General features: G+C 43.2%; 1 protein-coding gene across 6 annotated transcripts; it reads left to right on the forward strand.

The window, feature by feature from the left end:
• The first annotated feature begins 1120 nt into the window (after nucleotides 1-1120).
• HNRNPF (heterogeneous nuclear ribonucleoprotein F) lies at nucleotides 1121-20039 on the forward strand. 6 transcript variants are annotated; one of them, XM_065893848.1, is made up of 3 exons: nucleotides 1121-1181; nucleotides 14041-14100; nucleotides 18119-20039. In XM_065893848.1, exon 3 carries the CDS (start codon nucleotides 18170-18172, stop codon nucleotides 19418-19420), a length of 1251 nt encoding a protein of 416 aa, XP_065749920.1. In that variant the 5' UTR covers nucleotides 1121-1181; nucleotides 14041-14100; nucleotides 18119-18169; the 3' UTR covers nucleotides 19421-20039. The 6 variants fall into 6 exon arrangements, with proteins under 6 accessions (XP_065749920.1, XP_065749924.1, XP_065749925.1 ...); XM_065893852.1 differs by lacking the exons at nucleotides 1121-1181; nucleotides 14041-14100 and having other exon boundaries at nucleotides 18170-18567; nucleotides 18880-19420; XM_065893853.1 differs by lacking the exons at nucleotides 1121-1181; nucleotides 14041-14100 and having other exon boundaries at nucleotides 18170-18567; nucleotides 18964-19420.
• The last annotated feature ends 7876 nt before the right edge of the window (nucleotides 20040-27915 follow it).

Raw genomic sequence — 27915 nt, forward strand, 5'->3', positions numbered from 1 at the left:
CGCGTCCGCGAGTTGCACAAGACTGGTTGGGTGCCTGACTCCTCCCCCCTCCCACGTTCCCGCTCGCCGAGCCTCCACTTTGGAGCTTTGCGGCCTTTTCTTTCTCTCCGTGCGGCGTGTGTGCCCTGAGCCCTTGTCTGCATTTGTCTCCTGCTCTCAGAGGTATCGTGTCTGTATTTTGGCTGAAACTCTTTGGTTCTCGTTGTCTTTGCCTGATGACCACACTTCTGTTAAGCGAACTTAATTCGGCCGTTTCTTTTTCCTTGTCCTGTGCTGCTTTTATCTTTGAATGTACTTTGCTGATTCTTGACTGCGCCCAAGAAACTTCTGGACGCTGCCGGCGCTCGCGCCGCGCCTCCGCCGCCCTGTCCCCGCGTGGCTCACGGAAGGCGGTGCCGGGCGGCCTAGGGGAGGCTGCGCGAGTTTCGGGGACCCGACCGGCCCTGGGCCCCGGTCTTTTACGGAATCGCTTGGGGGTTGCAGCCCCTCCCCGTTAATCTGTACCTTAAAGGGTCTCTCGGAGGACCCCCACAGGTTCCCGCCAGACAACCCCAGGCGAGCCCCCCTCCGACCCCTTCCCCGGCCACCGGCGAGCCCCGCGCGTTCCGCGGGACGCCCTTCCGGCAGTTTTTTTACCCGAGGCCTTGACGAGCCAGCATGCTTCACAAGTGTTCTCGAGGTTCCGGGGGGCCCACGAGCGGCCGCTTCCCGGAACCGCCTGGGTCTGGCGGCGGTGGAGGTGGGGGAGGGGCCCCGGGCGGCAGACGTTAGGGGCGGGCCTCGGCTGGTCTGACCCTCGTGGAACCCGGAGAGTGGAAGGCTGCAAATAATTTTTTAGTGAAGGACATCATCGAAACTATCGATCTTAATATAATTCTCACTCTTACTTTTAGTCACGTTTTTAAAAGTTAACTATTTGTTTCTGAATTTCTAGTAAGAATGAAAATACCTCGAGTTCTCCGGTTAGACAAAAATGTCAGGGTCTATCAGTGAAAAGTAATGTTTTCAGTGCTAATTTTTAGACAGGATTTCGTCATTTTCAAGTGAGTATATTTCTGCTTTTTTTTTTTTTTTTTTTTTAATTTCTGCTCTTAATGAACATTGAGAGACACTGCTTTATAACTGGTGTTAAGCAGGTCCAGCCTTTCCCTTGGGGATCTCATCTTCCTATATGAATTTCTGTAAATTAATTAGGTTTATGATTTCCATATTATGGTCTCCTTTTTATTTTTAGTTTTGTCTTTTAGTAACATTCTTTTTGTAGTATTTGCTTTTTGTTTTTGTTTTAACTGGCAGGTGGCTGGTTTTCACTTGAGTATTGCTACAAGGCTCCTTTAAACATAAAATAACTCGAATAAAAATGTGAATTGATTTAAGGGAAAGAATTGATTAGGAGGAGAGTTAGTTCTTGAATATGGCCCAAACTGAGGGAGAGTGGAGACACGTGGTGCGTGTCCTTTGGAGTAGGTGCCTGAAGGGGGTACAGAAGTGGGAGGGGGCCTCCTTCCACAGAGGTGACTTTCCCACCAACCTGCCCTCTCCAGTCTGAGCTCTGGCTCTCAGGCTCTTTGTAGAAACACATTAATTGACCCGTACTGGATCCACACACAGAGCTAGGTGCTTGACCACATTTTCTAATCACGTACTCGAGACCAGTGTACAAGGAGGTATTACTGTATTCCCATCATGCAGATGTGTCCTCGGAACACAGTTGGGACTGGAACTCAGATCTATCTGACAGGGACAGTCCTCTGCCAGGGCCGCTGCCCCTAATTAGTTGCCCTGAGCAAAGATTCTTGTGGAAGACAAAAGACTGGGCAAAGGGAGAACCAGGTTCATCTAAGACCAGCCTGGCTTATTTTCACTATTTGTTTGTATTTCTAAGGACTTTTAAAATATAACCACAATACCATTATCACAACTAAAGAAATAATAATTCCTTGATATCATCAAATACCCAGTGTTCAAATGTACCCGATTGTGTAGTAAATATTTTTATATAGCTGGTTGGTTTGATTTGGGATCCGAACAAGGTCATTATATGTTTAGTAGATATATATCTCTTAAGTTATGTTTTAAGACAGAGCAGCACTGTCCAACAGAAATATAATGCAAGCCATATAATTTTACATTTTCTTATAAAAAGAAACAAAGTTCACTTTAGTAATTTAGTTTAACATGTTATAGATCTAAAATAGACCCAAAATAATCACTTCATCATGTAATAAATTTTTGTAATTAATTTATTATTTTTTTAAATTTTTGGCTGTTGTTGGGTCTTCGTTGCTGTTTGCAGGCTTTCTCTAGTTGCGGTGAGTGGGGGCTACTCTTCGTTGTGGTGCTCGGGCTTCTCATCCTGGTGGCTTCTCTTGTTGAGGAGCGCGGGCTCAGTAGTTGCGGCGCACAGGCTTAGTTGCTCTGTGGCATGTGGGATCTTCCCGGACCAGGGCTTGAACCCGTGTCCCCTGCATTGGCAGGCAGATTCTTAACCACTGTGCCCGCCACCAGGACAGTCCCCCAATAAATTTTTTTTTCTCCTGTAAATTTTTATATTATATTTTTCATGCTTTTTTTTTGAACTAAGCTTTCAAAATCCAGTGTATGCTTATTTTATAGCACATCTCAACTTGTACCAGGCACATGTCAAGTATGACAAGAGGCTACCTTATTAGACAGTGACGATCTAAAGGTTCTCTATTCTTAAAAGTTTTTTCTTTGAACAAATCAGGTTGTGTGTCACGTAGGTTTCCTTCCCCACACTCTGGGTTTTTCTGACTGCATTCCCATGGTGGTGTTTGAATCTCTGTCCTCTGCATTTCCTGTAAAATGGTAGTTATCCTCTACAGGCTATCCTGATTCCGTTGAGATTTTATTTTGAAATACTGCATGGGAGGTGCTGTGTACTCCTGCCAGAGGCATGTATTGGTTGGTGTTCCTTCTTTGTGATGATAGCAGCTGTTGATGTTCGTTCTCTGAATGCATTGTTTTGTTGATTGTTTCCAGATCAGTGATATTTTAATTCAATATTCCTTCTCAGTTATTAGCAGGTGTACTTCTGTAGAGAGGAAATTTTCTTTGTTAATCATTTGATTACTCTAAGATGTACCTTATAAAAGGCAGGTTAAGTTTTTGATTCCTTTTTTATATTTAGTATCCATATCCAGCATAATGAATTGAATCCTTAGACGCTAATTTTTCTGGTATCATTATGAAGTCATGGATTTTAACATATAGGATGTGCTTTAATTCACTGTAGCTTTTATTCTCTTTGATGCTCCAATTCAATTTTTGGCCAGTGGGAGCCTTTCAGATTGGTTCCTTTCTTGACTCAATTTCAGTGGTCTTTGGCTTCCTTGGTTTAAGGCGTAATACTTCATTAGGTGGATCTGTCAAAGTTTATTCAACTGGATCTCTAGTGATGGGCAATTGGGTTGTGCTGCAATGGATAGCCTCTGCAGGCGTCTTTTCATTTTCTTGGTCATAGGGGTTGAACCATTTAACATTTCCACAAACAGTATCTGAGAGTGTCTGCTGATCTACAGCCTCTCCAAGCAGGTTTGTTGTCAAACTTTTGTATTTTTGCCAGTGTGATAGGTATTTTAAATGTTGTTTCATTTAAAATTCTAATTTATCTTACATGGTGATGTTGAGCATCTTTTCGTGTTTAAAGGCATTTCTTTTTCTGTCAAGTGTCCATACCTCTAGCCCGTTTTCTTTTTTGGATTGTTGGACTTTTTGTTTCTCTCTTTAGAAGCTCTCTCTGTACCTTAAGGGTATTAACACTTTTGGGAAATAAATTGCAAATGTCTTTCCCATTTTATCATTGGTATTTTGCTTAGCTTATGGTATTTTTAGCCATGCATAAGAAGTTTAGGTTGTTTTGTTTATGTGTGTGTATTTGTGTATTTTTCTATATTATGGGGTTTGAGTCATGGTCAGGAAAGTTTTCCCTACTGCCAGTGTAAAGACAATTCATCCACGTCTATTTTTCTTGTTATTTAGGGTATTTCTTAGAAACATGAAAAATTCTTAGTTAACCCATATTTTACCTTCATCAATACGTTAATGTGACAGTATCAGTGATTGACTTTGAAATGATGAATTAAAGTTGCATTCCTGGAATAAATCCAAATTGGTCGTGTTGTATTAAATAGCTTTGTGTATTGCTGGATTTGGTTGGCTAATGTTTATTTAGGAATTTTTCATGTGAGTTCATGAATGAAATTAGCCTGTGAAACTTGATAAACTAATTCTAAAACTCTTGGAAAATCAATTCCAAGTTTATTGTAGATCAAAATGTTAAAAAAACATCGATGGAAACAACAGAGCTTTAAGTTAAAAAAAAATATCCATATGGCCTTGGGCTAGGAAAAAGGTCTCTTAAACAGGACACAAAAAGCGATAATCATTTAAGGGGAAAAAATGACAAGAATGAAGAAAATTCTAAACTATTATGTTTCCCTTACAGTATGCCTTTTACAAAAATCCTCATATAGTATAAATATTTTACAAATTCCTACCACACTCTCTCCTTTTAAGTTTATCTACATGCAAAGATGGTCCATCATTGACATCTCCATTCTTCATCTTCCCCTAATTGAGGTCTCTTCTGCTTTACATGAATATTTGGTTAGAATAGTGCTGTTCACAATAAGCCTAGAAGACCGGCCACAGCCCGCAATTTAAAATTATAATTACTTTGCTTTGAGAAAATCAGCTTCATAGTACTGGTTTTAAATCTTTTTTAAGTTTGTTTGTTTTCCATTTTAACCATCTACTTTTATAGATTCTTTTTCAGAAGTTTAAAATTTTGTACATATGCACATGTACATACCTGTTTAGTTTGGGTTCATTTCTATAGTATTTTGTAAGAATTAAAATAAACATTTGATCACCCAGTTTAAAAAAAATAGTGCTGTCCAATAGAATTATGATGTGAATGATTTTTTAAATTTTTAAATAATTGATGTAATTCACATACCATACAGTTCACCTTTTTAAAGGTTACAGTTCAGAGGTGCTTTTTTTTTTTTTGTAAAAAAGTTGTAAAAACCATCCCCACTATTTAATTTCAGTATATTTTCTTTAATTAATTAAATTGAAGTATAGTTGATTTACAATATATATTAGTTTCAGGTGTACAGCACAGTGACTCGGTTATACGTATGTGTATCCTTTCTCAGATTCTTTTCCCTTAGAGGATATTACAAAATACTGAGTATAGTTCCCTGTGCTATACAGTAGGTCCCTGTTGGTTATCTATTTTATATATAGGAGTGTGTATATGTTAATTCCAACTTGCTAATTTACACCCCCCCCCCTTTGGTAACCATAAGTTTTTCTGTGTCTGTGAGTCTCTTTCTGCTTTGTAAATAAGTTATTTGTTTTTGTTTTGTTTTTAGATTCCATATATAAGGGATATCATATTTGCTTTTCTTGTCTGGCTTACTTCACTTAGTGAGATAATCTCTAGGTCTATCCATGTGGCTGCAGATGACCCAGTACCTTTTCTTATGTTGAAACACCCTTAAGCATTCTTAAGCATTCCTAGGATAAATCCCACTTGGTCAGGTGTATAATCCTTTTTACAGGTTGCTGGATTCAGTTTGTTAGTATTTTGTTGGGATTTTGTGTCTGTACTCATAAGGGGTTATCTTGCAATGTCTGTCTGGTTTTGATATCTACAAATGTATTAGTTTGCTAGGGGTACCATAACAAAGTCCTACAGACTTGGTTACTTAAACCATTTATTGTCTCATGGTTCTGGAGGCCAGAAGTCCTACTTCAAGGTGTCAGCAGGTTTGGTTTCCTCTAAGAAGCTTGAGGAAGAGGATATGTTCCAGACCTCTGTCTCTGGTTTATAGATGGCTGTCTTCCCTCTGCTTATCTGTGTCCAAATTTCCCCTTCTTCATGTTGGAATACATCCCATCTTAATTATGTCATTTTTAACTTAATTACCTCTGTAAAGACTATATCCAAACCTGGTCACATTCTGAGGTACTGGGGGTTAGGACTTTAACATGTGAATTTTGGGGACACAATGTTCAGCCCATAACAGGGGGTAATTAATACTGGCCTTGTATATAGAATGCGTTGGAAAATATTTTAATAAAGTATATTTTAATATATATTTTGATTGGTTCAACACATCCAAAGTATCACTTCAATATGTAATCAGTATTTTGAAGTTGAGGTTTTAGGTTCTTGTTTTTGACGTTCGCAATTCATCTTAATTTTTTAAATTTAAATTAAATTAAATTATTATTATTAATATTTTTTTGGCTGCTCCAAGAGGCTTGTGGGATGTTAGTTCCCCCACCAGGGATCGAACCCATGCCCTTGGCAGTGAGAGCGCAGAGCCCTAACCACTGGACTGCCAGGGAATCGCCTGCAATTCACTTTATACGTACTAAATTTTATCACTTAGGGCACATCTCAGTTTGTACTTGGCACATTTTAAGTGCTCAGTAGCAGTGTGTGGCTATTGGTACCACATTTTTATCCTTTGTACCTAACTTGTTCTTTTTCCAAAGCAGTTTTTCTCTGTATTTTAAATTTTTTTTTACCATCGTATGCCTGGGTTGTGTGTTTTTAAAGTATCTGTTGGGAACTACACCACTGAGTTTATCTTAAGCCAGGAAAGTTTCCTTCCATTCTTTATCTGTTCTCGCCTCCATTTTGTCTTTTTCTCCTTCTGGAATTCCTATCATTCACATGTTGTTTCTCCTGTCTCATGTTATCTCTTACTCCTCTTAATTTCATCTTTTTCCCCTCGTTGTTTCTGGGTTTTTTTCTTTGTTTTGAGCTATTTCTTCCACTTGGTTTTCCAAGCCACTACCCTTTCTTTCAATTCATTCTACCCTTTCTTTCAATTCATTACTAACTTTATAAATTCAAAACTCAAGTTTTAGCACTGGAAAGTTTTTTATTCTGTAATCAAGTATCTGAGAGTGCTTGTTATTTTTTCCGTTAAAATATTTACAGTTTTGTACAGTACTTCTTGTTCCCAGAAAACTGTCTGCTGTTCTAAGCCGTTGTCCGATTTGTGGTATTCTGGTGCTGGAACCCCTCTCAAGTACATGGTCATGTTCCTTTCCTCCTCTTGGCTCTGTTCTCTACCCGCCCCGCCCCCCCCCCCAACCTCCCCGGGGCAGTGTGCTACGGTCCCCTGAGCAGCAAACATGGAGCACAAGGAGCTACAGCTGCCTCCACTCCTATGGCAGCTGCAGGGGACCTGACAAGATGTCAGCTCTCCACTAAGACCCAAGTGGAAGCTCTAGGCCTCCTGAAGGGGCTGTGGGCATTCATTAATACAGATGACAAAATATTTCCCTCAGTTGGGGAGAACAGATTTTTATCTTTAACACTGGAGGTTTCTTTTTCTTATTTTTTTCTTAAAAATTAATTATTTTATTCATTTATTTTGGCTGCACCGGGCCTTAGTTGCGGCATGCATGTGGGATCTAGTTCTCCGACCAGGGATCGAACCCCGGCCCCCTGCACTTGGATGTGCAGAGTCCTACCCACTGAACCACCAGGGAAGTCCCTGGAGGTTGCTTTTTATGAACACCCCACCTGATACTTTTTTTTCTGTTGTAACTTTAGATCTTGATTCTTGAGTCACTAATGCAATCAATAATACAGAGCAGTGATTGCTTGTTCTATGGCGGCTAATAATTTGTCCCTTGTGTTAATTTCAGTTCAAGCATTATAGACATAATTTACCTAACATTACACTATTTTTGCTTTTTAGTTAACACACCTTTTGAGAAATGAACACTGAGGAAAATAGTGTAATATTACCCCAGACTTAGCTACAGTAAGCTAAAGAGCCTAATAGCTAAAAGATAATGGAAAACAGCTTTCCTGTTGCTTACAAATTATGATATATTTTCTTCGATGGATAAAAATGTAGTAATAGCAACGAACATTTAAAATGTCATTTATTTTAATCACCCTGCCTATTCCTTCTCTTTTTTTTAATTGAAGTTGATTTACAATGTTGTGTTAGTTTCTGGTGTACAGCAAAGTGATTCATTTATGCATATTTTTTTTCATATTCCTTTCCATTTATGGTTTATTACAGGATATTGAATATAGTTCCCTGTGCTATACAGTAGGACCTTGTTTATTTTATATATAGTACTTTGTATCTTAAAGCTTCTCTTTTCTTTAATAGCCTTTAGGTAGTTTTATGTGTTGAACTTGGTATGTTGTACAAATTAGGTCAGAGTTCTCACACTTGAGAGGCATGAGCTGCTTGAAAATTTAGGTACAGTTGTGTGTGTGTGTGTGTGTGTGTGTGTGAGTATGAGTATACTTTTAAAAAAAGTTGATCCAGACCTACATCATATTCTCAGGTGGAGTCCCTGACAGCAAAAAAATGTTTAAGAACCACTGAATTGGGACTTTATAAAATTGCCGGGTTGGAAGAGTCCTGAGGTTTCTAATGTAGTTTCCAATAGAACAGGAAAACATCCATAACAAGTAGGAATCTGGGCTCTGCTCATATACTGTCCCATGACTGGGAATTGCTTCTTCCCCAGACCCCATGTGTGCTCAAGTGGAAAAAAGACAGTAGCAGAAACGATATCTAAAATTCTCTTTTTTGAATTTAGTAAGAACTGAATATAAAGATTAAAAGGATTCACCACAAAATAAAAATATTTTTACAAAGCAACCAACACCAAAACATATCCCGACAAGTGGCTGCATTTTAAAAACGTAAATAATTTGAACAAGTATCTGGGGGAAATAAGTAGGTAATGTACAAAGGAAAAAATAGAATAATATGGTCTTCTAATTTCTACTTTTTAAACCTTAGCTTTTTTACCAGGGGGAGAAAGTTTAACATTTCCACCCCTGTTCATGCTTCTGATCTGTTTAAATGTCACTTCCTCAGAACCCCAATGTGAGTTAATCTCTGTTTTCTTAATTTGAGTTTTCAGAATTTGTCATACATTTGTTTGTTTCTTTATTGATTTCCTAGTCCACTGTTCTGTGGACTTAGCACAGTACCTGCATCTTGTAAGTGCACAATATTTCTGGGTTAATGAATGACTTGAAATTGGGTAAATTTTATCTACTGCACATCACTCAAATCCTTTCACATGCTTCAGTTTCCACCACAATGTTTTTGTTGCAGGGTACGTACCATCAGTTCTTCCTAAATTTGTCTCACTTCTTCCCGTCCCGTCTCCATGCATCTGTTCCCATCATTCATTTTCCAGAGAGCAGCTAGACTGTTGAAAAACAAAACTCTATACTACATTCCATTTTGAAATAGTTAAGTGTCTTCCCTTAGAGTAAATAAAGTCCAAAATACCGAATCAGGCCTTCAGGGCTTTGGAGGATCTTACTCTGCTTCCCCCTTTCGTGGATCTCCCCGCTGGCTGCAGGTGTTTTGAGGTGCTTTCTGTCTCAGCATTACACTTTCCCCTGTGTCTTCTGTACATGTTGTTCCTTCACCCGGCAGGAACCCTATCATGACTGATCAATTATTAACACTCGACTAGCCAGTTAGCCAGTGTCACCAACCAGTTAAGCCAAGGAAGAACATGTAACGCTACTTAACTGAACAAATACATGCAAATATAATAAGTGAGAAAATGGATGCCAGTCGTTTAAATTACCAAGAATGTATTTTGAAGAGGATTTTAAGAAGTGAAAATAAGTGCTCGTGAAGCAGTCAAGATACTCATTTCCATAGAGATACTCTTTCCAAAAACAAGCCAATTTTGTGGCTTAATTTTTCTTCAGAATATTGTTTTATTTCTTTTGAATGTATGAGTTTTTAGTGTCTTTCTCACTTTCTGTGGGATGGCTGGATTTTGAATTAGATAATTTTGAAGCAGATACCAGCCATCACACCATTTCACCTACAAACAAGTATTTAAAATAACTCTAAAAATTTCTTTATTTTTAAACATAACTGCAATTCTATCATGTCTGACATAAGTAAAATCAGTGTTCAGGTATCTCCTAAATTGTCTCATAAATGTTGACCAACTTGTTTGAATCAGGATCCAAATATGTCCCATGCATTGTGAATCCTTGATAATTCTCTTAAATTTTTTTAATTCAGTAAGCACTCCCTTGGAGATATTTTGTTGAATGGCTGGCTATTGTCCTTGTTGAGTACCCACAGTCTGGCTTTGTAGGCTGCATTTATCATATTCTCACCTAGAACCATTCCTTTTCCCTGTAAATTCTGTAGTTTGTTCGTTATTTCTAGTAAATAGATAAAGACTTTTTCCTCTTAGATAATTTTATTACTAAAAGTATTAAACATACACAAAAGTAGAGACAAAAGTATGAAACTCCATGTACCTATCCCCCAGCTTCAATAATTACTAAATCATGGCCCATGTTGTTTCATCCATACTCCGACTCGCTGCAGATTATTTAGAAACAGATTCTAGGCATCAGATGTATATCTAATGACTTTTTTAAAAAATCACAGCAGCATAGCTACAACTAAAATTTTATCGTTTCTTAATGTAAAGTCAGTCACTGCTAAGATTACTGCAATTGCCTTATAATTGTTTTCCAGTTCATTTGAATTGAGTCAAAAGTTAATAAAATGTAACTGCTTGTTAGGTTATGAAGTTTTAAAATTGCGTGTTTAAAATTAATCTTTTTAAAATTGTGCAAAAATATTTACATGACTAGGCTCAAATCTACAAAACATGGTACTGTATACACAAAGACGTTCTACCTTTTGTTCATTAGTTTCCATTCTGAATCCTTTCCTGCCTTCAGAGATGATTCTTTTTTAAAATTTAAATTTAAATTGTATGGTTTCTCCTTCCACATGCTTGGTGCCGGTCACCCCTCCCCTCCGCCCGTACTCTGGACTTTGCTCCACCCTGGCACCTCTCCTGAGAGCTCACTCAGAACGGTCTTCCTCGTTGCTTTCCTTCCCTCCTCCCACTTCCTGCCTTGGCCGACCGCGCGGGCCGCACCTGCAGGACGCGTTTCCATTGGTGACATCTTGGCGGGCCCGTCGGTGGCACTTCCTCCTTTACACCCCGTGACCCACGTCCGGCTCGCCGCCCTCCCAGTCACGCGGCCTCTGCCTCCGGGACGCAGCCCCGCGCGCCGGCCTTCCGGACTCCAGGCCCCGGACCCGTCGTGGTGAGCCGCCGCGAGCGGACGACCCCCGCCCACACTCCCCCCAACCCCCGCGGGTCTCGGGAACTCTTCCCCACCTCTTTCCGCACAGCCGCCTCCTCTACCCCCGGAACTCTTCCCCCTCGCTGCCCCGGGAATTCCCCTCCCCCCCCAACCCCACGGCCTCAGGAAGTCCCCCCGACCCGACCCGGGAGCTCCGCCCCCAGCCCGGGGAGGCGTCCGCCGACCTCGGGTCCCGCGAACTCTTCCTCGCCGCCCCTAGAAGCCCCTCTGACTCGGGAGCTCCGCCTCCCCCCCCCCCCCCCCCCCCCCGCGGTTCCAGGAAGCCCGGCCGGAGAACTCTTCCCCATCTCGCCGCCAACTCTTCCCGCCTCCCTCTCCGGTCTAAAACCTCTTCCTGCTCCAGTGAGTCCCCCTGCCCCGGGAGCTCCCCTCCACCTCCGGGCTCGGGGAGCCTTAGCCTCGTGACCTCCTTCCCCTCCCCCCAACTCGCGCAACCCGGGAAGCCTCTCCTCCCTCCCCCCACCCGTAGCTCGCCCCGCCCCGGAAGCTCCCGCTGACCCCGCCCAGGCCCGGGGATGGGGCGCCCTGTTGTCGCGCGTTCCTGTAGGGCTTGGCCGACCCGAGACTGTCGGATCGCCCGGTGGAGGCCGAGCGAACCCCTTCACCTTGTACCGGTGCGTCCGCCAGGAACCTGGTGTCCGGGACCCATACCGCGCTTCCCGCCGAAATCGCTCAGACGCGCCCCTGCCGGCCCGCGATTTTGAGAGCGCACTTTCAAGCCTCGTTTGAAGCGTTTCCCCACAGCCAGTTGAGTTTCAGTTTCAGGTTAATAACAAAAGGAGATGCACCTGGCCTTTCCCCGGAATCCTCTGCGTTTTTAAGCGTCGGGTGGAATTGGGGGTCCTTTGGCTGTGAACCGCGCTTGCTTCATGAAGATAGAAATCGGTCCTGCTCCTTTCAGCGGTAAGTCTTAGGGCCAAAGAGTCAACCGCGTAATCTGAGGCCGGGTCTCACGCGGACTGTGGTTTAAGAGGTAGAACTTTCTGAGTGATTAAGACAGCCAGAACAGTCTGAGTGCTGCCAGCTGTAGGTTAAAATTCATTTACAAATGAGGACGAAATGCTCTTCACGCCTCACTGGGACACAAATAAAGGGGGTGAAGCTGGGAACCCGCCGAGTTCCCGTCTCTGAAGAGAGACGGTGCGGGTGCAGTTTAAAAAGCGCCCTGTGTGCTCCCTAGAGAAACCTAATCAGCCGTGCGTTCAGGCGCACCCTGTTTATCTTGATTGGTCCACCTGGATCCGAACTAAATCCTGCCTAACCTGTATATTAGAGTGAGGAAGAGCACGTTCTGGAGACCGTCCCAGGAGTCCTGGGAGCCTGTTAGAAATGCTTAGTCTCGACCCCGGCCCAGATCTATTGTTTTAGGATCTGAATTTTTACCAAGATCCTCGGGTGGTCCGTGTGCGCACTTACGTCATAGTCCAGTTGCGGCCGTGTGTGTGTGTGCGGGTGTGTGGCGCGCGCGTAAGATCCTTGGTTGTCCCCCCCGTTCGGTACGTTCAGTCGGTCTCCAGTTGCAGCACCCGAGAGCAGTATTTTGTTAGCCGCCGCCGCCGCCAGCAGCGATTGCAGGGTGCTGCCGGGGAGAAGGGTGGGCGACCAGTGTTCCCCCGCAGCGCTTCAACTCTGTGTGCGACGCGGTACAGTCTCGTGAGAATCGGCTTCCTTGCTTCTGGCCGCCCCCGAGTGTGCGTGCCCGAGGAGGCGCCTCAACCGTTGGTGTGCGGACCACACTGGAATGAGCCAGGAGCAGGGGTAAACCTAGGCAGAAGGGGTTCCGCCCGTTAGGGTGACTGGGTTCTACCCTTTAGATTTCACTCTTTTCTGGGGGCAGAGGAGAGGGACGGTTGATGAAGCCTCTTGAAAACCCTCTTCTAGAGAATTTGAAACTGTTACTTCTTAAATTGTAATACTTTATATTTATATAGGTCTTTCCCCAAAAATAGCATCCCGTGTAATAATTACAGGACGTTAATAAAGCAAGGCAGATATTACCTCTAAGACAGCAGGCTCAGAAATTAACTTGACTTTCTCAGTTTTACGTTTCTAAAACTAAGAATGTGCTTTAATTCTCAAACTAATTCGCTGGACCATAAGTATTTTGGGGACAGCTTTGTCCTGTGGCTGTGGATGATGGTACTGATGTTTTTCCTATTGAAAAGCATATTTCAACATTTCCTCCCCTCACTCTTCCTCAGTTAAAAGATTAATGTTAGATCAAATACATTAGGTCTCAAGAAGTGAAGCTATCACATAAAACTGGGAAAGAAAGTCTTGAGTATCTCCAGTCAGTCCTCCAGGGATGCTTGTAAATTGTAAATACTGTTGGAACCGTCTCTAGCAAACCACCTTTCTCTGGAGCCCATCCCTGTGAAAGTCTGGCCACGCCTCTGGCCTCCGGTGCGAGTCGGCGCCGCAGCTCCTCGCCCCCCGCCCCCCGCCCGCCCGCGACTTCCCGGAACCGCGCTGAACTTGCCCCCGCTCCATCCCGGTAGTGCCCCTCCCGCCCTCGATATTTAAATTGCCTTAGCGCGCTCAGGTATTCGCGTATAGAACTCGCGTTTTGAGTACATATCTCAGGGCAAGTGGGAGGGTTCCAGGCTGGTACTCTCGGCGTTGCCCTAGGAAAGAGGTAAAGCGTTTCAAAGCTGTGGGGGCTGGCGGGCATGCACTTTCTTGAAGGCAGCCCCGCGGTTTTGTAAACGGCCTCCCACAGCCCGGGCTTTGGCTTTTCCGGAGGAAGGGAGCCCGGAGCCCAGCCAAGCCGGGGAACCGCTGGCTCTGCTCACTCTGGGAGTGCTGGGGCACTGCGGCAAGACGGCCTTATCGCTCTCTTTTAGGACAGTTCGTTACCTGCCTGGCGTGTCTTCGACTGTGGGCATCCCCCGCTGTTCTTTAAGGTGAGCTATTTTAAGAGAAGTAATTTCTCAGTTTATAATTGATTTACTTTATTGACACAACACTTTCTTGAGTGTGAAGTAAATTTTTTTTTCACTAGCTGTAAATCTAATGTTGAGCAGAACTCCAGCTTTCTTAACTTTCTCAAGTGTAGTTAATGTTCTAAGTACTGTAAGTCTGCAAAGAGTCCAAATGTAGAGGATTCTGAGGGCAAAGATGAGGATATTGCATTACGTACATTAGAAATATAGATAAGTGTTTTGGAAGAGTGCTCTCCTCACATTGCCTTCAGAGGAGAAGTCACTTTATTTTTGAAACATTATTTTCTGAAACAAAAAACATTTATAATTGTTTTATATTGGGCGTTTTAAGTAGTCCTTACATGAAATGTCTGTGTTCTTTTATGTTTCCTGCTTGTCTTTTTTTATTTTTTCCCCCTGCTTGTCTTTTTTAACCTAACCAGGCTGCCATAGTCTAGAGAGTGGTGTTCGCCCCACCTGACCATCAGTTAATCTCTTGCTAATCTTGGGCCTGCTGTGCTGGGGGTGGGACCACAGTGACCTCCGGAACAGATAAGTCTGTCCTTGCTAGACTCTCTTGCATTTTTGAAGGGTTTTAAACAAATCATGAATTTGTTTCCCTAGAATGCTGTGGGATCATAGAACTGTAAGACTTAATTTGTGGTAGGGGAAGATTTTATGGGAAAGGTGGTATATTTGAGCTGAGACCTTAAGGATTAGTGGGATTTAGCTAGACAGAAGGTTGGGTGGAGTATATTTGGAGAGATAATTACCACATGTGTCACACCCAAGGCAGCAGAGAGCCTGGCACACTCCAGGCACAGAGAAATATAGGAATAAGAGGATGTATATTTTTTTAATGCAAGTGATGTGAGTGTGTGTTGCAGGTCAGAGCTGCAAGGCCTGAGCGCCCCCTTAGCCCCGTGGTTTGTGTTCCAGGCAGTGGGAAGCCACTGAGGTCTTAGAACAGGAGAGTGACATAAAGTCACTTTAAAAGAGCTACAGATTAGGTTGCAGTAAGGGTAGGAAAAGTTTTAAGGATCAGATGTGAATGTGTCCTGGAAAGGGCTATTGGTACTGGGATTAGAAAGAAAGAGGAAGTAGAAAGGGATATGAGGGAAGTGCACAAAGATGATGATGATTTGATAATTCAAATCATAATGCCAAGCAGTGTGCTAGGGACTGAGAAGAGATGTGAGAAACCTTTATTGCTTGTTGGAGTCAAGACTTACTGAATAGAATTTAGGTATGGGTTAGCAATAGGATTAGGGTGGAGAATGGGATGACCCCCAAAGAAATGATGAGCTCATTGGATTTAAGGGCTTGGGAGTTGTTCAAGGATTACTTTAGTTTCATTCTAGAGCTTCTGGGTGACAGGTAAGGCTGACCAGGGTGCTGCTATAGAAGAGTTACAGAAAAAAGGCTGTGTTCATTTGTGGTACATAGGTGGTACTATGGAGTAGAGTTTGTGTATACCAGTCTTGGCCTCAGGGAGCCTGAAGCTGGGAACTTGGGTTCTGGAGCCCAGAATTGACCCTGGACATATATAAGGATCAGGTGAGGCTGCCTACAAAGCGGGGGTGGGGGGGCATAAAAGAAAGAAGGGCCAGTGATTGCATACAGTTGAGCCTTGAGGAAGGGCTCAGAGGGGCAGAGTGCCTAAGGAATTAACAGGAAAACCAAGAGCCATGGGGAGAAAGGATTTCCAGAGAGAATGGTTAAATCCTGCTGTGGGAACTGAAAAGATGGAGGTAAAAAAATGTTCCTTTCTTGCCGTGGAGGTCCTTGGCAGAGTGAGATCATGCCCTTCTTTTTATGGTGGGGGTGGGTAGAGGCCTTTTGAGGATGAGATTTTACTGAAAGGGAAAGCAAATCAGCAAGTAGCTGGAGACAAACTTGGTATTAGGGAAGGGGTATATTACAGGGTTGGTTAGAAATGAGATAATCTCCTTAATTGATAAGGAAAATAGTGTTCTGTGAAGCATTTGTGAAGATGGGGATTTCTTGGGACAGGTGGAGTTGACGGAGCAGAGCGACAGATAACGAGCTCAGCTATGAGAAGAAGCAACTCCTTGTTTATAAATTTCTAAATCTTGTTCTAATTTGCTTCACTGTGTCTCTGTTAGCAGTTTGCTTTTCTTTTTCTTAACCATTCATGCTTTCTAATTTGTTTAAATTGTGGGGTTTTTAGAAATCTGTCTGTTTTGCTCTAATAGTGTAAATACCCCATTCCATCTGGGATAGTTTTGGGATTCATCTAAGGTAGGATTCTGCTTTATATTTTTCTACATAATGACCAACGTGCCCAGATTTCTTCAAAAGGTGGCTTTTACCTTTAACAGCTATATCTGTTACACTTGATGTGAAATGACAATTTCATGAAACAATTTCCTTGTAGTAGCACCCGTTTTGAGCATTGATCACTAGTTTGGGTCCTATCTGTATTTTTATTGTCTCTCTGTTATGTGTATATTGCTATCTGATGACTCAACTCCTATTCTTCACAATACAGCCCTTTACATGGATTTGACCTTTACTCTTTTTCAGTTTGGACTCTTGGGTGACAGATGCCACTTGCACTTCCCTGTCAGGAAGGGCACCTGTCATGCCTCTTGTACACTGAGGAGTTCATTCCCTTTGTAGTCCCTCAGTGAAACACAGCAAAGTATGTGTGTTATGTTGATCAACATGATGTGTTCTTTTTAAGATTTTTTCCTTTTTTTTTTTGATGTGGACCATTTTTAAAGCCTTTATTGAATTTGTTACAATATTGCTTCTGTTTTACGTTTTTTGGGCCTCGAGGCATGTGGGATCTTTGTACCCCGACCAGGGATCGAACCCTCACCCCCTGCACTGGGAGGCGCAGTCTTAACCACTGGACAGCCAGGGAAGTCCCCATAATGTGTTTTATGATCTTCCCCCCAACCCCGCTTTTCTTTTCTTTTCTTTTCTTTTTTGGCCGCACTGTGCTGCTTACGGGATCTTAGTTCCCCAACCAGGGATTGAACCCAGGCCATGGCAGTGAAAGTGCCGAGTCTTGAACACTGGACCACCAGAGAATTCCCAGTTGATCCTTTTTTAATATATGAAACTGAGAAGCATATAATTTGATTTTTACATTTGCGTCACACTTAACTGATATTGCTGATGCACTAATCTGCTTGTTTGGATATGTCTTAATTTGACCTCACACTTAGGTTTGACAATAGGAATAATGATACTTCCTTAGGCTCTGGAAGCCATTGCTGTCTTGTATCCTTGCATCATTGTTGCTGATAAGAACACTGATTCTGGTTCACCCCAGTGTCACAGGAAATGTTATTCTGCATTGTGATTTAAAATAGCCTGTTTGTCACATCTTTTTGCTTCTGTAGTGTCTTGCCACAAACAAGCAAATTGGTTAAATGTAGGGCTTGTAGTTGAAGAATCACACAGGAGCTGTTTTAAATGAACCACCAAATTTCATCACAACAGATAACGTGGACTAAATAAAACAAGAAAATGCCCTGCCTAATATTTAGATTGTTCTGTGTTCGAAGTACCAGGTCACACCTACCCTCCCTTGCCTTTTACTTTAGCAATGCAACAGTACAGCTCATCTGTTTTCCTGTAGTTCTGACAAGTTCTTAGTATTTCTGAATGTTGCCTCAATTCATTCTCTTGTCTTTCCTTAGAGAACTCATAGTAATTGATCATAAGAATTTGTAGATTTTGTCTTATTGATTGAAGCTTCCAGATCACTATTTTGCTCTCAAATTTTACTCTCTATTGTTTCACTTTTTTCTTTTTTTTAAGACCCCCTAATTTGTTATTTTCAATCTATCTGTGAGTAATGTAACTATTTTTGGAGAGATGTAGGATTGAATCTCTGCTCATATATCTTAACATCTTTAATTTCACTCATCCTTCCTCATCTGTAAAATGGAAACTATTTACTGTGTATTCTTGTTATACATATTAAATGAAAATTTATGTAAAGTAGTTTTTGCTTTCTTTTCAGCCACAAAAAGCCGCATCCAAGTTTGTTTGACGTCTGCTCTGTCAAGTGTCCATGATGTTGGGCCCCGAGGGAGGTGAAGGCTTTGTAGTCAAGCTCCGTGGCCTGCCCTGGTCCTGCTCTGTTGAGGATGTGCAGAATTTCCTCTCCGACTGCACAATTCATGATGGGGTCGCAGGCGTTCACTTTATCTACACTAGAGAAGGCAGGCAGAGTGGTGAGGCTTTTGTTGAACTTGAATCAGAAGATGATGTAAAAATGGCCCTTAAAAAAGACAGGGAAAGCATGGGACATCGGTACATTGAGGTGTTCAAGTCCCACAGAACCGAGATGGATTGGGTGTTGAAGCACAGTGGTCCAAACAGTGCTGACACCGCCAATGATGGTTTCGTGCGACTTCGAGGACTCCCGTTTGGATGCACCAAGGAAGAAATCATTCAGTTCTTCTCAGGGTTGGAAATCGTGCCAAACGGGATCACATTGCCTGTGGACCCCGAGGGCAAGATTACAGGGGAAGCCTTTGTGCAGTTTGCCTCACAGGAGTTAGCTGAGAAGGCTCTAGGGAAGCACAAGGAGAGAATAGGGCACAGGTATATTGAGGTGTTCAAGAGCAGTCAGGAAGAAGTTAGGTCATACTCGGATCCCCCTCTGAAGTTCATGTCAGTGCAGCGGCCGGGGCCCTATGACCGGCCTGGCACAGCCAGGAGGTATATCGGCATTGTCAAGCAAGCAGGCCTGGAGAGGATGAGGTCTGGTGCCTACAGTGCAGGCTATGGGGGCTATGAGGAGTACAGTGGCCTCAGCGATGGCTACGGCTTCACCACCGACCTGTTTGGAAGAGACCTCAGTTACTGTCTCTCTGGGATGTATGACCAAAGGTATGGAGATGGCGAGTTCACTGTCCAGAGCACCACTGGACACTGTGTCCACATGAGAGGTCTGCCCTACAAAGCCACGGAGAACGACATTTACAACTTCTTCTCTCCACTCAACCCAGTGAGAGTCCATATTGAGATTGGCCCTGATGGAAGAGTGACCGGTGAAGCTGATGTCGAATTTGCCACTCACGAAGAAGCTGTGGCGGCCATGTCCAAAGACAGGGCTAACATGCAGCACAGATACATAGAACTTTTCTTGAATTCCACGACAGGGTCCAGCAACGGGGCATATAGCAGCCAGATGATGCAAGGCATAGGGGTATCAACCCCGTCCACTTATAGTGGCCTTGAGAGCCAATCCGTGAGTGGCTGTTATGGGGCGGCGGCTAGCTATGGTGGCCAGAATAGCATGAGTGGATATGACTAGTTTTGTAGTAGCTTTTGAGTTATTTCATCAGATTTTCACAGGCAGCCAACAAGCAGTGAAAAGCAGTTATTACTCTAGAGGAAGCTGTGGGACCCATTTTGCACCATGAGTTTGTAAAATCTGGATTAAAAAATTACCTCTTCAGTGTTTTCTCATGCAAACTTTCTTCTAGCATGTTATATTGAGTAAACTAAAACCATTTTCAGCTTTTCTCAACATTTTGGTAGTGTACTTTCTGGAGTGATGTTATCTGAGTTAAAGTAGTTTTAAGTACATTAAATGTGGATCTTTTACACCACATCATCGTGAACACATTGGGGAGGTGTGCTTTTTTGGAAAACTCAAGGTGCTAGATCCCTAATTCAAAGAGGAACATTTCTCATGTTTGTTCATTCTAGTTTATTTTCATTTAAAATCTTTTAGGTTAAGTTTAAGCTTTTTAAAAGTTAGTTTTGAAAATTGAGACACATTACTAATACTGTAGGAATTGGTGAGGCCTTGACTTAAAACTTTCTTTGTACTGTGATTTCCTTTTGGGTGTATTTTGCTAAGTGAAACTTGTTAAATTTTTTTTGTTGACTAAATTTTTTTCTTAAAATAAAAAGACTTTTTCACAATGACTGGCACAGACTATATACTCACCAAAAAATAGCAAAATGACTGGGTGGTTGAAAATTTCATTTTACTACTGTATTTCAGTGTGAATTTTAAAATTTAGCACTATGATTTCCCTTGTATTCTTAAAACGAGGCTAAATTAAACATTCAGATTTAAAAACATTAAATATATGAGTGGAAATGGTGACTACAAAGTATGAGAGTAGAAGCCTACAGTCCCATCTTCCTGTGACTTGTGTTCTGTTCATCAGCCATTTGTAATGTCCTGCTCTTCCCTTCCTTTATGCCGGCTGGCACCTGTTCATAGCTAGAGATTTTTAGTTTTGTGTGCTACATACACTGAGTCATTAGCCACAATTTTTATGTTTGTTTTTTAATATAAGATGTGCTGATTTAAAGTCTTTGTTCCATACTTAGGATTATTTCTGTAGCACACGCTGCTGGGTTACAGTTACTGGTTATTGCAGGATACACATAATCTCAAGTTTGAAACCCATTTCCAAATTGTTATTAAAAAATTGTCTAGGGCTTCCCTGGTGGCACAGTGGTTGAGAGTCCGCCTGCCGATGCAGGGGACGCGGGTTCGTGCCCCGGTCCAGGAAGATCCCACATGCCGCAGAGTGGCTGGGCCCGTGAGCCATGTCCTCTGAGCCTGCGCGTCCGGAGCCTGTGCTCCACAATGGGAGAGGCCACAACAGTGAGAGGCCTGCGTACCGCAAAAAAAATTGTCTATCTGGCAGTTGGAAACAAGTTCCAAATTTCAGGTAGCTCTGCACACAGCGATCCATCATTTTAAACTTAACACATACACTAAAACCATCAAGACTTTAAAGTGTGAATGAAGTTTATTAAAAAGAACTTTGCTTGATAGCTATTAACTTTCCCAGCTTTACTTTTCCACTTTAATAACTATACAATGTAGCCCAGTTATCCAAGTTTCACCAGCATTAATAGGATCTTTGTATGGTATCTTCATTTTAAGGCACTGGCCTCATTTACAGAGAAGCTGCTGTGTTAGCCAAGCCTCTGATGGTTTTATAGGTAGATTGGAGAGTCTTAGGCCTTTCCTGGCTTTTTTGGGCTTCACACCCCCACCCTGCCATTCTTCCCACTAGTGTTCTACAGACTCAGGTGGCTGGAGATAGGGCAGCAGCATAACCCAGTAATGCCAGAGGCAGAACTGGGAAGGTCAACTGAGAAGACTGGATAGCATAATTGGGGGGCAGGTGAGTTGTGCAGAGACCATACATCTGTTCTGGGCTGTGTTCACAGTCTGCTCATCTCATGAGTGACAGTCCACTGTAGGGAGGCAAAGGCCATCTGGGTTGTCAGAAAGACCCAGAGAAACCCAGGCAGAAAACCTGGGAGTTCATGAAACCTGTGATAGCAAGGGCTAGGATGTGATTAAAAGACCAAGGCTTGGGCTTCCCTGGTGGTGCAGTGGTTGGGAGTCCGCCTGTTGAAGCAGGGGATGCGGGTTCGTGCCCTGGTCCGGGAAGATCCCACAGGCCTGTGCTGTGGGCCATGGCCGCTGGACCTGCGCGTCCGGAGCGTGTGCTCCGCAACGGGGGAGGCCACAGCAGTGAGAGGCCTGCATACCGCAAAAAAAAAAAAGACCAAGGCTTAATAGGGCAGTGAAGGTTCAAGGAGTACGTTTATTTCCTGTAGATCTTTGCTAATTTTGAGGTTCAGATATGGAAGGAGTGGGCTCCAAGAACCTGGGGTGGGAAATTGGGAATGTGCTAGATGCCCTTAAATCCCACAGTGACTCAAATTTCTGGGCCAGCAGCAGTTGCTTTGGTGCCTCTTATTAGAAGAAAGACTTATCCAGAGGCATCACCTGAGGTATGTGGTTGATCAGATAATATCTGCTCTCCAAGTCTGCTGGAAGAATGAGCTGGCAAACTGCTGGTAAGCCAAATCCAGCCTGCCATATGGTTTAGTATATAGTATAACTCGTGAGCTAAGAATGGTTTCCAGTTGAGTCAGTTTGGTGGCAGGAAACCCCAATTAATTAGAATCTCTCCCAAAAGAATACCATTCTTATTAGCAGACCTGTAGTTCAAAATACTGCTCTTAGTGTTTTAGTTTTATCCAAAAAAAATTTGTGAAAACTTCAAATTTCCCTTGGCCTGCAGAATTTTTACTATTTCTAGCCCCTTAAAGGAAATGAGTGACTCCTGTTTCAGAAAACTAGTATCAGGGCTGAGTGTGGCACAGAAGGAAACTTCAGGGCCTGATTAGTATGTATGAACAGGAGCCGTAGCACACAAGGGGATCTTGAGGATGCTGGGCCAGAGGGTTGAGTATAAAACGATTGATGTGGGGCATCTCTTGTGACTCAGGATATAAATTCTAAGCATTCTTGGAGCCCATCCTAATCTAGAGTTGACCCTTGAAGCTTGGAGACGATGGCCTATAGGAGGAAGAGATGCTGGGTGTTGAGAAAGGGGGTTGGGGGACTCAGGTGGGCATGCTAGAGAAGATTAGTATTTAAGGCCAGAAAAAACACCAGCTAAAAGGTGTTCTCCTGGAAGGATCCAAGGACATTCCACTAAATTCGATAACGTGCTGGTGAGGTGCACCAGCATTTTGAGACATTAATGGAAGCTCTTGGCCAGTGTTGGCAGTAGGAGAAAATAGGGGTAAAAGGATTCCAGAAGAGCAGAGATCAGGTGGTGGCAATCATCAGATGGTGAGGTAAGCATAATTGTCATGATGGGCACCAAAACCCTAAAGGCAGGAGGAGCCTTGAGCCGGCCAGATCTGTGGTGAAGGCTGTCAGACCTCTGTGTGTCCAGGAGTCATACAGGTACAGCTCTGAGGTTTGTTATATTTATTTCCAGAACAGAGCCAGGTCTCAGTCCCAGAGACCATCAACTGGAGTGGAGGAAGGGCCTGACAGCATTGCAACAACTATGTAATAAAGATTCTATACATCTTCTTCTCTGCGGCCAGGGGTAGGAAATGACCCGAGTCTCTTACATGCTGTTGGATAGGGGGTCTGAGTTGATACTGATACCAGGGCATCCAAAGTGCGATCATGGTCCTTCTGTTAAGATTGGGAGCATAGGAAGTCCAGGTGACATGTTCATTTCATTGTGGGTTAAACAGGTTTGCAGACCCCTTAGGTTATCTCCCTGAGCGAGTGGGAAGGGGTACCCTAGGCAGTTGACAGATACCCCACACTGGGTCCCTGGCTTGTGAAGAGTCGTCATGGTAGGAAAGGCCAAGAGGAACCTCTGAGAAGGCATTCCCCATCCAAGACAGTGAACAAAGGGGTTAGGGCCATGCTGAAACACGTAATAAAAAGGCAAGCCTAGCCCTTTTTATTTGCCTGCCTGTTCCCCAGAAAGAGCAGATGGATTCCAGCAGATGATAGCAAAAGACCAGGAACTTAACCGTGTAGTTGCCCCAGTCACAGCTCAGTGCTTAATGTGGCGTGTTTGCCCAGATAGATCAACAAGCCTCTGGGACTTGGGAAGCCCCTGACCTAGCGAATATGTTCTTTTCAAACAGAGTCAAGCAAAAGATTTTTTTAAAAATGACCTTATAACATGGACATCAGAACACATTCCCTGTCTTTTTCCAAGTGTATAGTAACTCCTGTTCTCTGTTACAATACAGTCTGGAGAGACATTGATCACCTTGCCATGATCCACTATATTGATGACATGCTCATTGGTCTTGGTGAGGAGGAAGCAGTGAGTACTTGGGATGCCGTAGGAAGACACCTACCTGTGTGCTAGGGGGTGGAAGAATTCAGGGCTCTGCCATATCAGGGACATTTTCAGGGTCTAATGGTCTTGGGCAGGGATTGGCTAACTAGGGTCCATGGGCCAAATCTGGCCTGCTGCCTGTTTTTGTAAATAGGTACACAGCCGTGTGCATTCATTTATTTTGTCTAGCCTGCTCTTGAGCTACACCGGCAGATAGATGAGTAGTTTCATCACAGACCATGTGGCCCACAAAGCCTAGCAGACACTTACTCTCTGAACCTTTATAGGAAATGTTTGCTGACCTCTGGACCTGGGCAGAACTGGAACATTTCCTCCAATGGAAAGGTCAAGGTACTGCATCACCAAGAAAGAAGCATAACTGTTGGTAGGACCTTTTGGATTTGGAGAAACCTTATTTTACACTTGAAAATAGTGCTCATACCCAATTACCAGGTGACTAGAAGGCTGCCTGGATTCTGCAAGCTGCCCTGCCATCTGCTACAAAGGACAGAGTAGGCTCCATCATCCAGGTATCTGTGTTCTAAATGGTTTTGTGTGGTGTCTCTGATGTCTCACTACACAGTGGCAGCTCAGCCCCTGAGTGGTAGGAATCAACACAACGTTCTCTGCAGCAGGGAGCCGTTTACTATTCAAAGCAGCTCCTGGAGCTACTGTGCTCACCCTGCACTGAGTGTTAGCAGTTGCATCAAGTCCTGAAGCTCTTCTACGGTATCTCAGTTTTGGTTTTAGTTTTTGTGTAAAAATTCTTGGACATTTTGTTAGACTTGTTTCTAGGTATTTTATTATATTTTAAATGGTGTCTTTTAAATTTCTCTTGCTGAGAGTTTGTTCCTGGGACTAGAAATACAAGGATTAAAAAAAACAAAACAAAACTGGATTTTTATATTGACATTTGTGGTCTTGCTAAAATCTTTTACCTATGCTGATTTAAATGTAGATTCTTTGGATTTTCTACAAAGTCATGCCATTTGCAAATAATGACATTTTGATTAATTTCTTTCTAATCCTTATGTACTTTTTTCTTTGCCTTGTTGCAAAGAAAGGTAAGTTTATTTTTTATCATTAGGAAATGTGATGCTGCACATTTGGGGTCAGAGGGCATCTTATTGAAAGCTTTCAATAACATTCCTCCATTAAAATACTGGTTTTTGGTTGCATACCCTTTATTTAGGAGATTTCCATTTACTTAAGGTTTAGTATAAATTTATTTTTTAATCGCTAGTAAATGTTGGATTTTATTTAATACTTTTTCCTTCTTGTGTGTGTATTCCTTTTATCTATCTTCCAATGACTCATTCTCTTCAGCTAAGTCTAATTGGTTGTTAAACATCCATTATGTTTAAGAACTGATGAACTTTTAGTTGTAAAATTTTCTTAATTTTTTTTTTTTTTTACATAATGTAGAAAAATTAATTTTTTCACAATTCTGGTTGCAAGAAGCCAAAATTAAGGTGCAGGCAAGGCCATTCTCCCTCTGAAGTCCTTGAGGAAGAATCCTTGCCTCTTCTAGCCTTGGTGCCTGCCGGCAGTCTTGGTGTTCTTTAGCTTGCAGCTGCATCCTTCCCTCTCTGCCTGGGGTGGCACACGGCCTTCTCCCTGTGTCCAAATTGTCCTCCTTTTAGGGGGACACCAGTCATTGGATTAGGGTCCATCCTAATCCAGTATGACCTCTTTTTAAAATGATTTTATCTGCAAAGATTCTATTTCCAAATAAGGTCACAGTCTCAAGTACTGGGGATTAGGAATTGAACATATCTTTTTGGAGGACACAATTTAACCAAAAACACAGGTTTAATTTTCTTCTGAAAATCTCCATATAGCTCATTCCTTGAACACATTACTCACAGTTTTTAAAGTCTGATCGTTCCAACATCTACATTTCTGTGTTTATGTTGTCTGTCTGGCTTAAGTTTGTCATTTATGCATGGATATTTTTTGTAGGGTACCGGATATTGTGTACTTAAGTTGTAGGCATAGGATGACTATAAGACCTATGTGTTGTTATTATCTGTGAGGGGATTGGTGGAAGGAATGCAACCAGATTTCTTAAAATTACCCTGAGAACATGAGAAGCCTAAAATGACCAATATGCATTCGGTGGGAATCATAAAACAACAATCTGAAAACAAGTAAACCTGTGAGCCCAAACTCAGAAAATTCTTGAGGTGCCAGTTTGAATTTACATTATTGTAGGGGTAGGAGACCATATCAAATAAATCAGTAAAATATAAGTAGTATGTGAATTAGGGCCGAGTACAAAGAGAAGAAGCAGTGAACAGTGATGAGAGGTCGCATGTTGGTGGTACAGCTATAGAGTGGCCCGGCCCGGAGGCCTCCTGAAAGGGCAGGGCCTAAAGGAGGAAGGGAATTGGTGATGCAGGGATGCTGGGGAATTGGGACAATGTCCAGCAGAGGGAGGGAAGCGCAGCGCCCTGAGGTAAGGCTGCAGCCCAAACTGTGTTCATTAATACAACACTGCCTGGGACTACTACTCAGCAAAATAAAGTAATGAACTATTGGTTCATGTAACAATCTGGAGCTCCAGAGAATTATAGAATACTCTGATTGTATAGCAGACTTTTATCCTTGATTATTTCTAAGTGCTGGGTTAGAATTTGGTTTATCTTCTAAGTGAGCTATCTCTGTAATGTTCCAGTTTTCTGTAATAAGCATGAAAGATGCTTGCATTTGGAAAAAAATAAGATTGTTTAAATAAAAAGTGGGGAGGGATACATAGTCCCCAAGAAGGTACAGTCCTTGGGGTCTCTCTCAGATAGTGATAAATACCAGAAAAGGCAGTGTAGCCTAGTCGTTCAGAAATGGCTCATAAGTAAGATGACCTGTGAGAACCTAGGTCTCTTATGCACAGTGGGCATAATATGAATCCACATCACATAGGCTGCTGGGAAAATCAACATGTGTGAAGTGTTTGTAACAGTGCCCATAAAGTACTAAGTGTTCAATTACCCTTTGCTTTCTCTGGTTCTTTCCTGGTCAGCCCCCCATCTAGGAGATGACAAGAGGTGGGAATTGAGACAAAGCCAGCCTCCCTACACCCCCAACCCCCTGTTCCCCAGGGAAAACAGGCCCAAGGAAGGGGTCTCTGAGGCACAGCAAGTAATTCCACACGGTGAAGCCTGGGCAGAGGCTCCTCCCATCCTATGACTGACTACCTTTCCCACTCCCTACTCCTGGGAGGAAAGAGAGGAGAGCTTATTTCCCTTGGGAATCAGCAGCCCAACTCCAGGGCCCATGCGCCAGCCTCACAGGCTAACACCGACTCCATCCTGCATGGCTCTCTCCTGCCACCTTCCCATCACAGTCCGTGACTTTTCCCAACCATGATTAACCCAGGCTCCCAGATGCCCTCCATTAGCCCCTTGCCCCAGCCTTGGTTGGACAGGTAGAATCAGCCTAAACCACCAGGCAGGAGCCTGTACTGTAGAAAGCCAGGCTCACTGACTTAACAATGACGGAGCTGCACACGTTGGGGGTATGGGGGTCGTGGGGCCCTTCGGTTGCTTATGGAACATGAGGAAACTGGCGTTTGTTCAGGCGAAATTGGACAGGCTGTTTGGCAGGCTGAAAGCAGATCATGACTGTGTGTAGCTGGTCTCCACCGCAAAGCGGAGCTGGGAAACCAAAACGTTAAGATGGATGTGGAATATTGCGCCAGAAACCCCTCTTCCGGGGCAGGACGCCCGGGTAGGAATTGAAGCTGAATCTCGCGTCAAAGTGATTTAGGTTACCCTGGCAGCATGGGGTTTTCTTCTTACTGATTGGATTTCAAACAGCAGAGCATCTCACCGTTTGTGATGGTAGGAACCCGAGTTTCTAAAAGAAAGCAGTTGTCGGTCACTAAGAAGGGGGCGCGTTCTGCCAATATCGCTTCCGCGTCTGCCACTCTAGCCCCACGTAAGGCCACAGACTTTGCTTTCTTAGGCGGAGCTCATTTTTACATTCTCCAATGCAACCCATTCACACCAGCATCCTCCTGTGTCCAAGGAGGAGAGGGACATGCACCCCACTCCCCAGGACGAAAAGGCGGGGTCGGAGGCCGCCTTTGGGCGGATGACGCTGCGGCGCGTCCGGGCTATGCCGTTCCTTGGGCTCCGCGCGCCTGCGCTCCTGCCTTCTT

The sequence above is a fragment of the Phocoena phocoena genome, chromosome 16 (genome assembly GCF_963924675.1).
Source record: "Phocoena phocoena chromosome 16, mPhoPho1.1, whole genome shotgun sequence".
In the NCBI taxonomy this organism is placed as follows: domain Eukaryota; kingdom Metazoa; phylum Chordata; class Mammalia; order Artiodactyla; family Phocoenidae; genus Phocoena; species Phocoena phocoena.

Bases quoted from the DNA above. Each gene is read 5' to 3' on its own strand.
- HNRNPF (XM_065893848.1), top strand. From the start codon at position 18,170: ATGATGTTGGGCCCCGAGGGAGGTGAAGGCTTTGTAGTCAAGCTCCGT.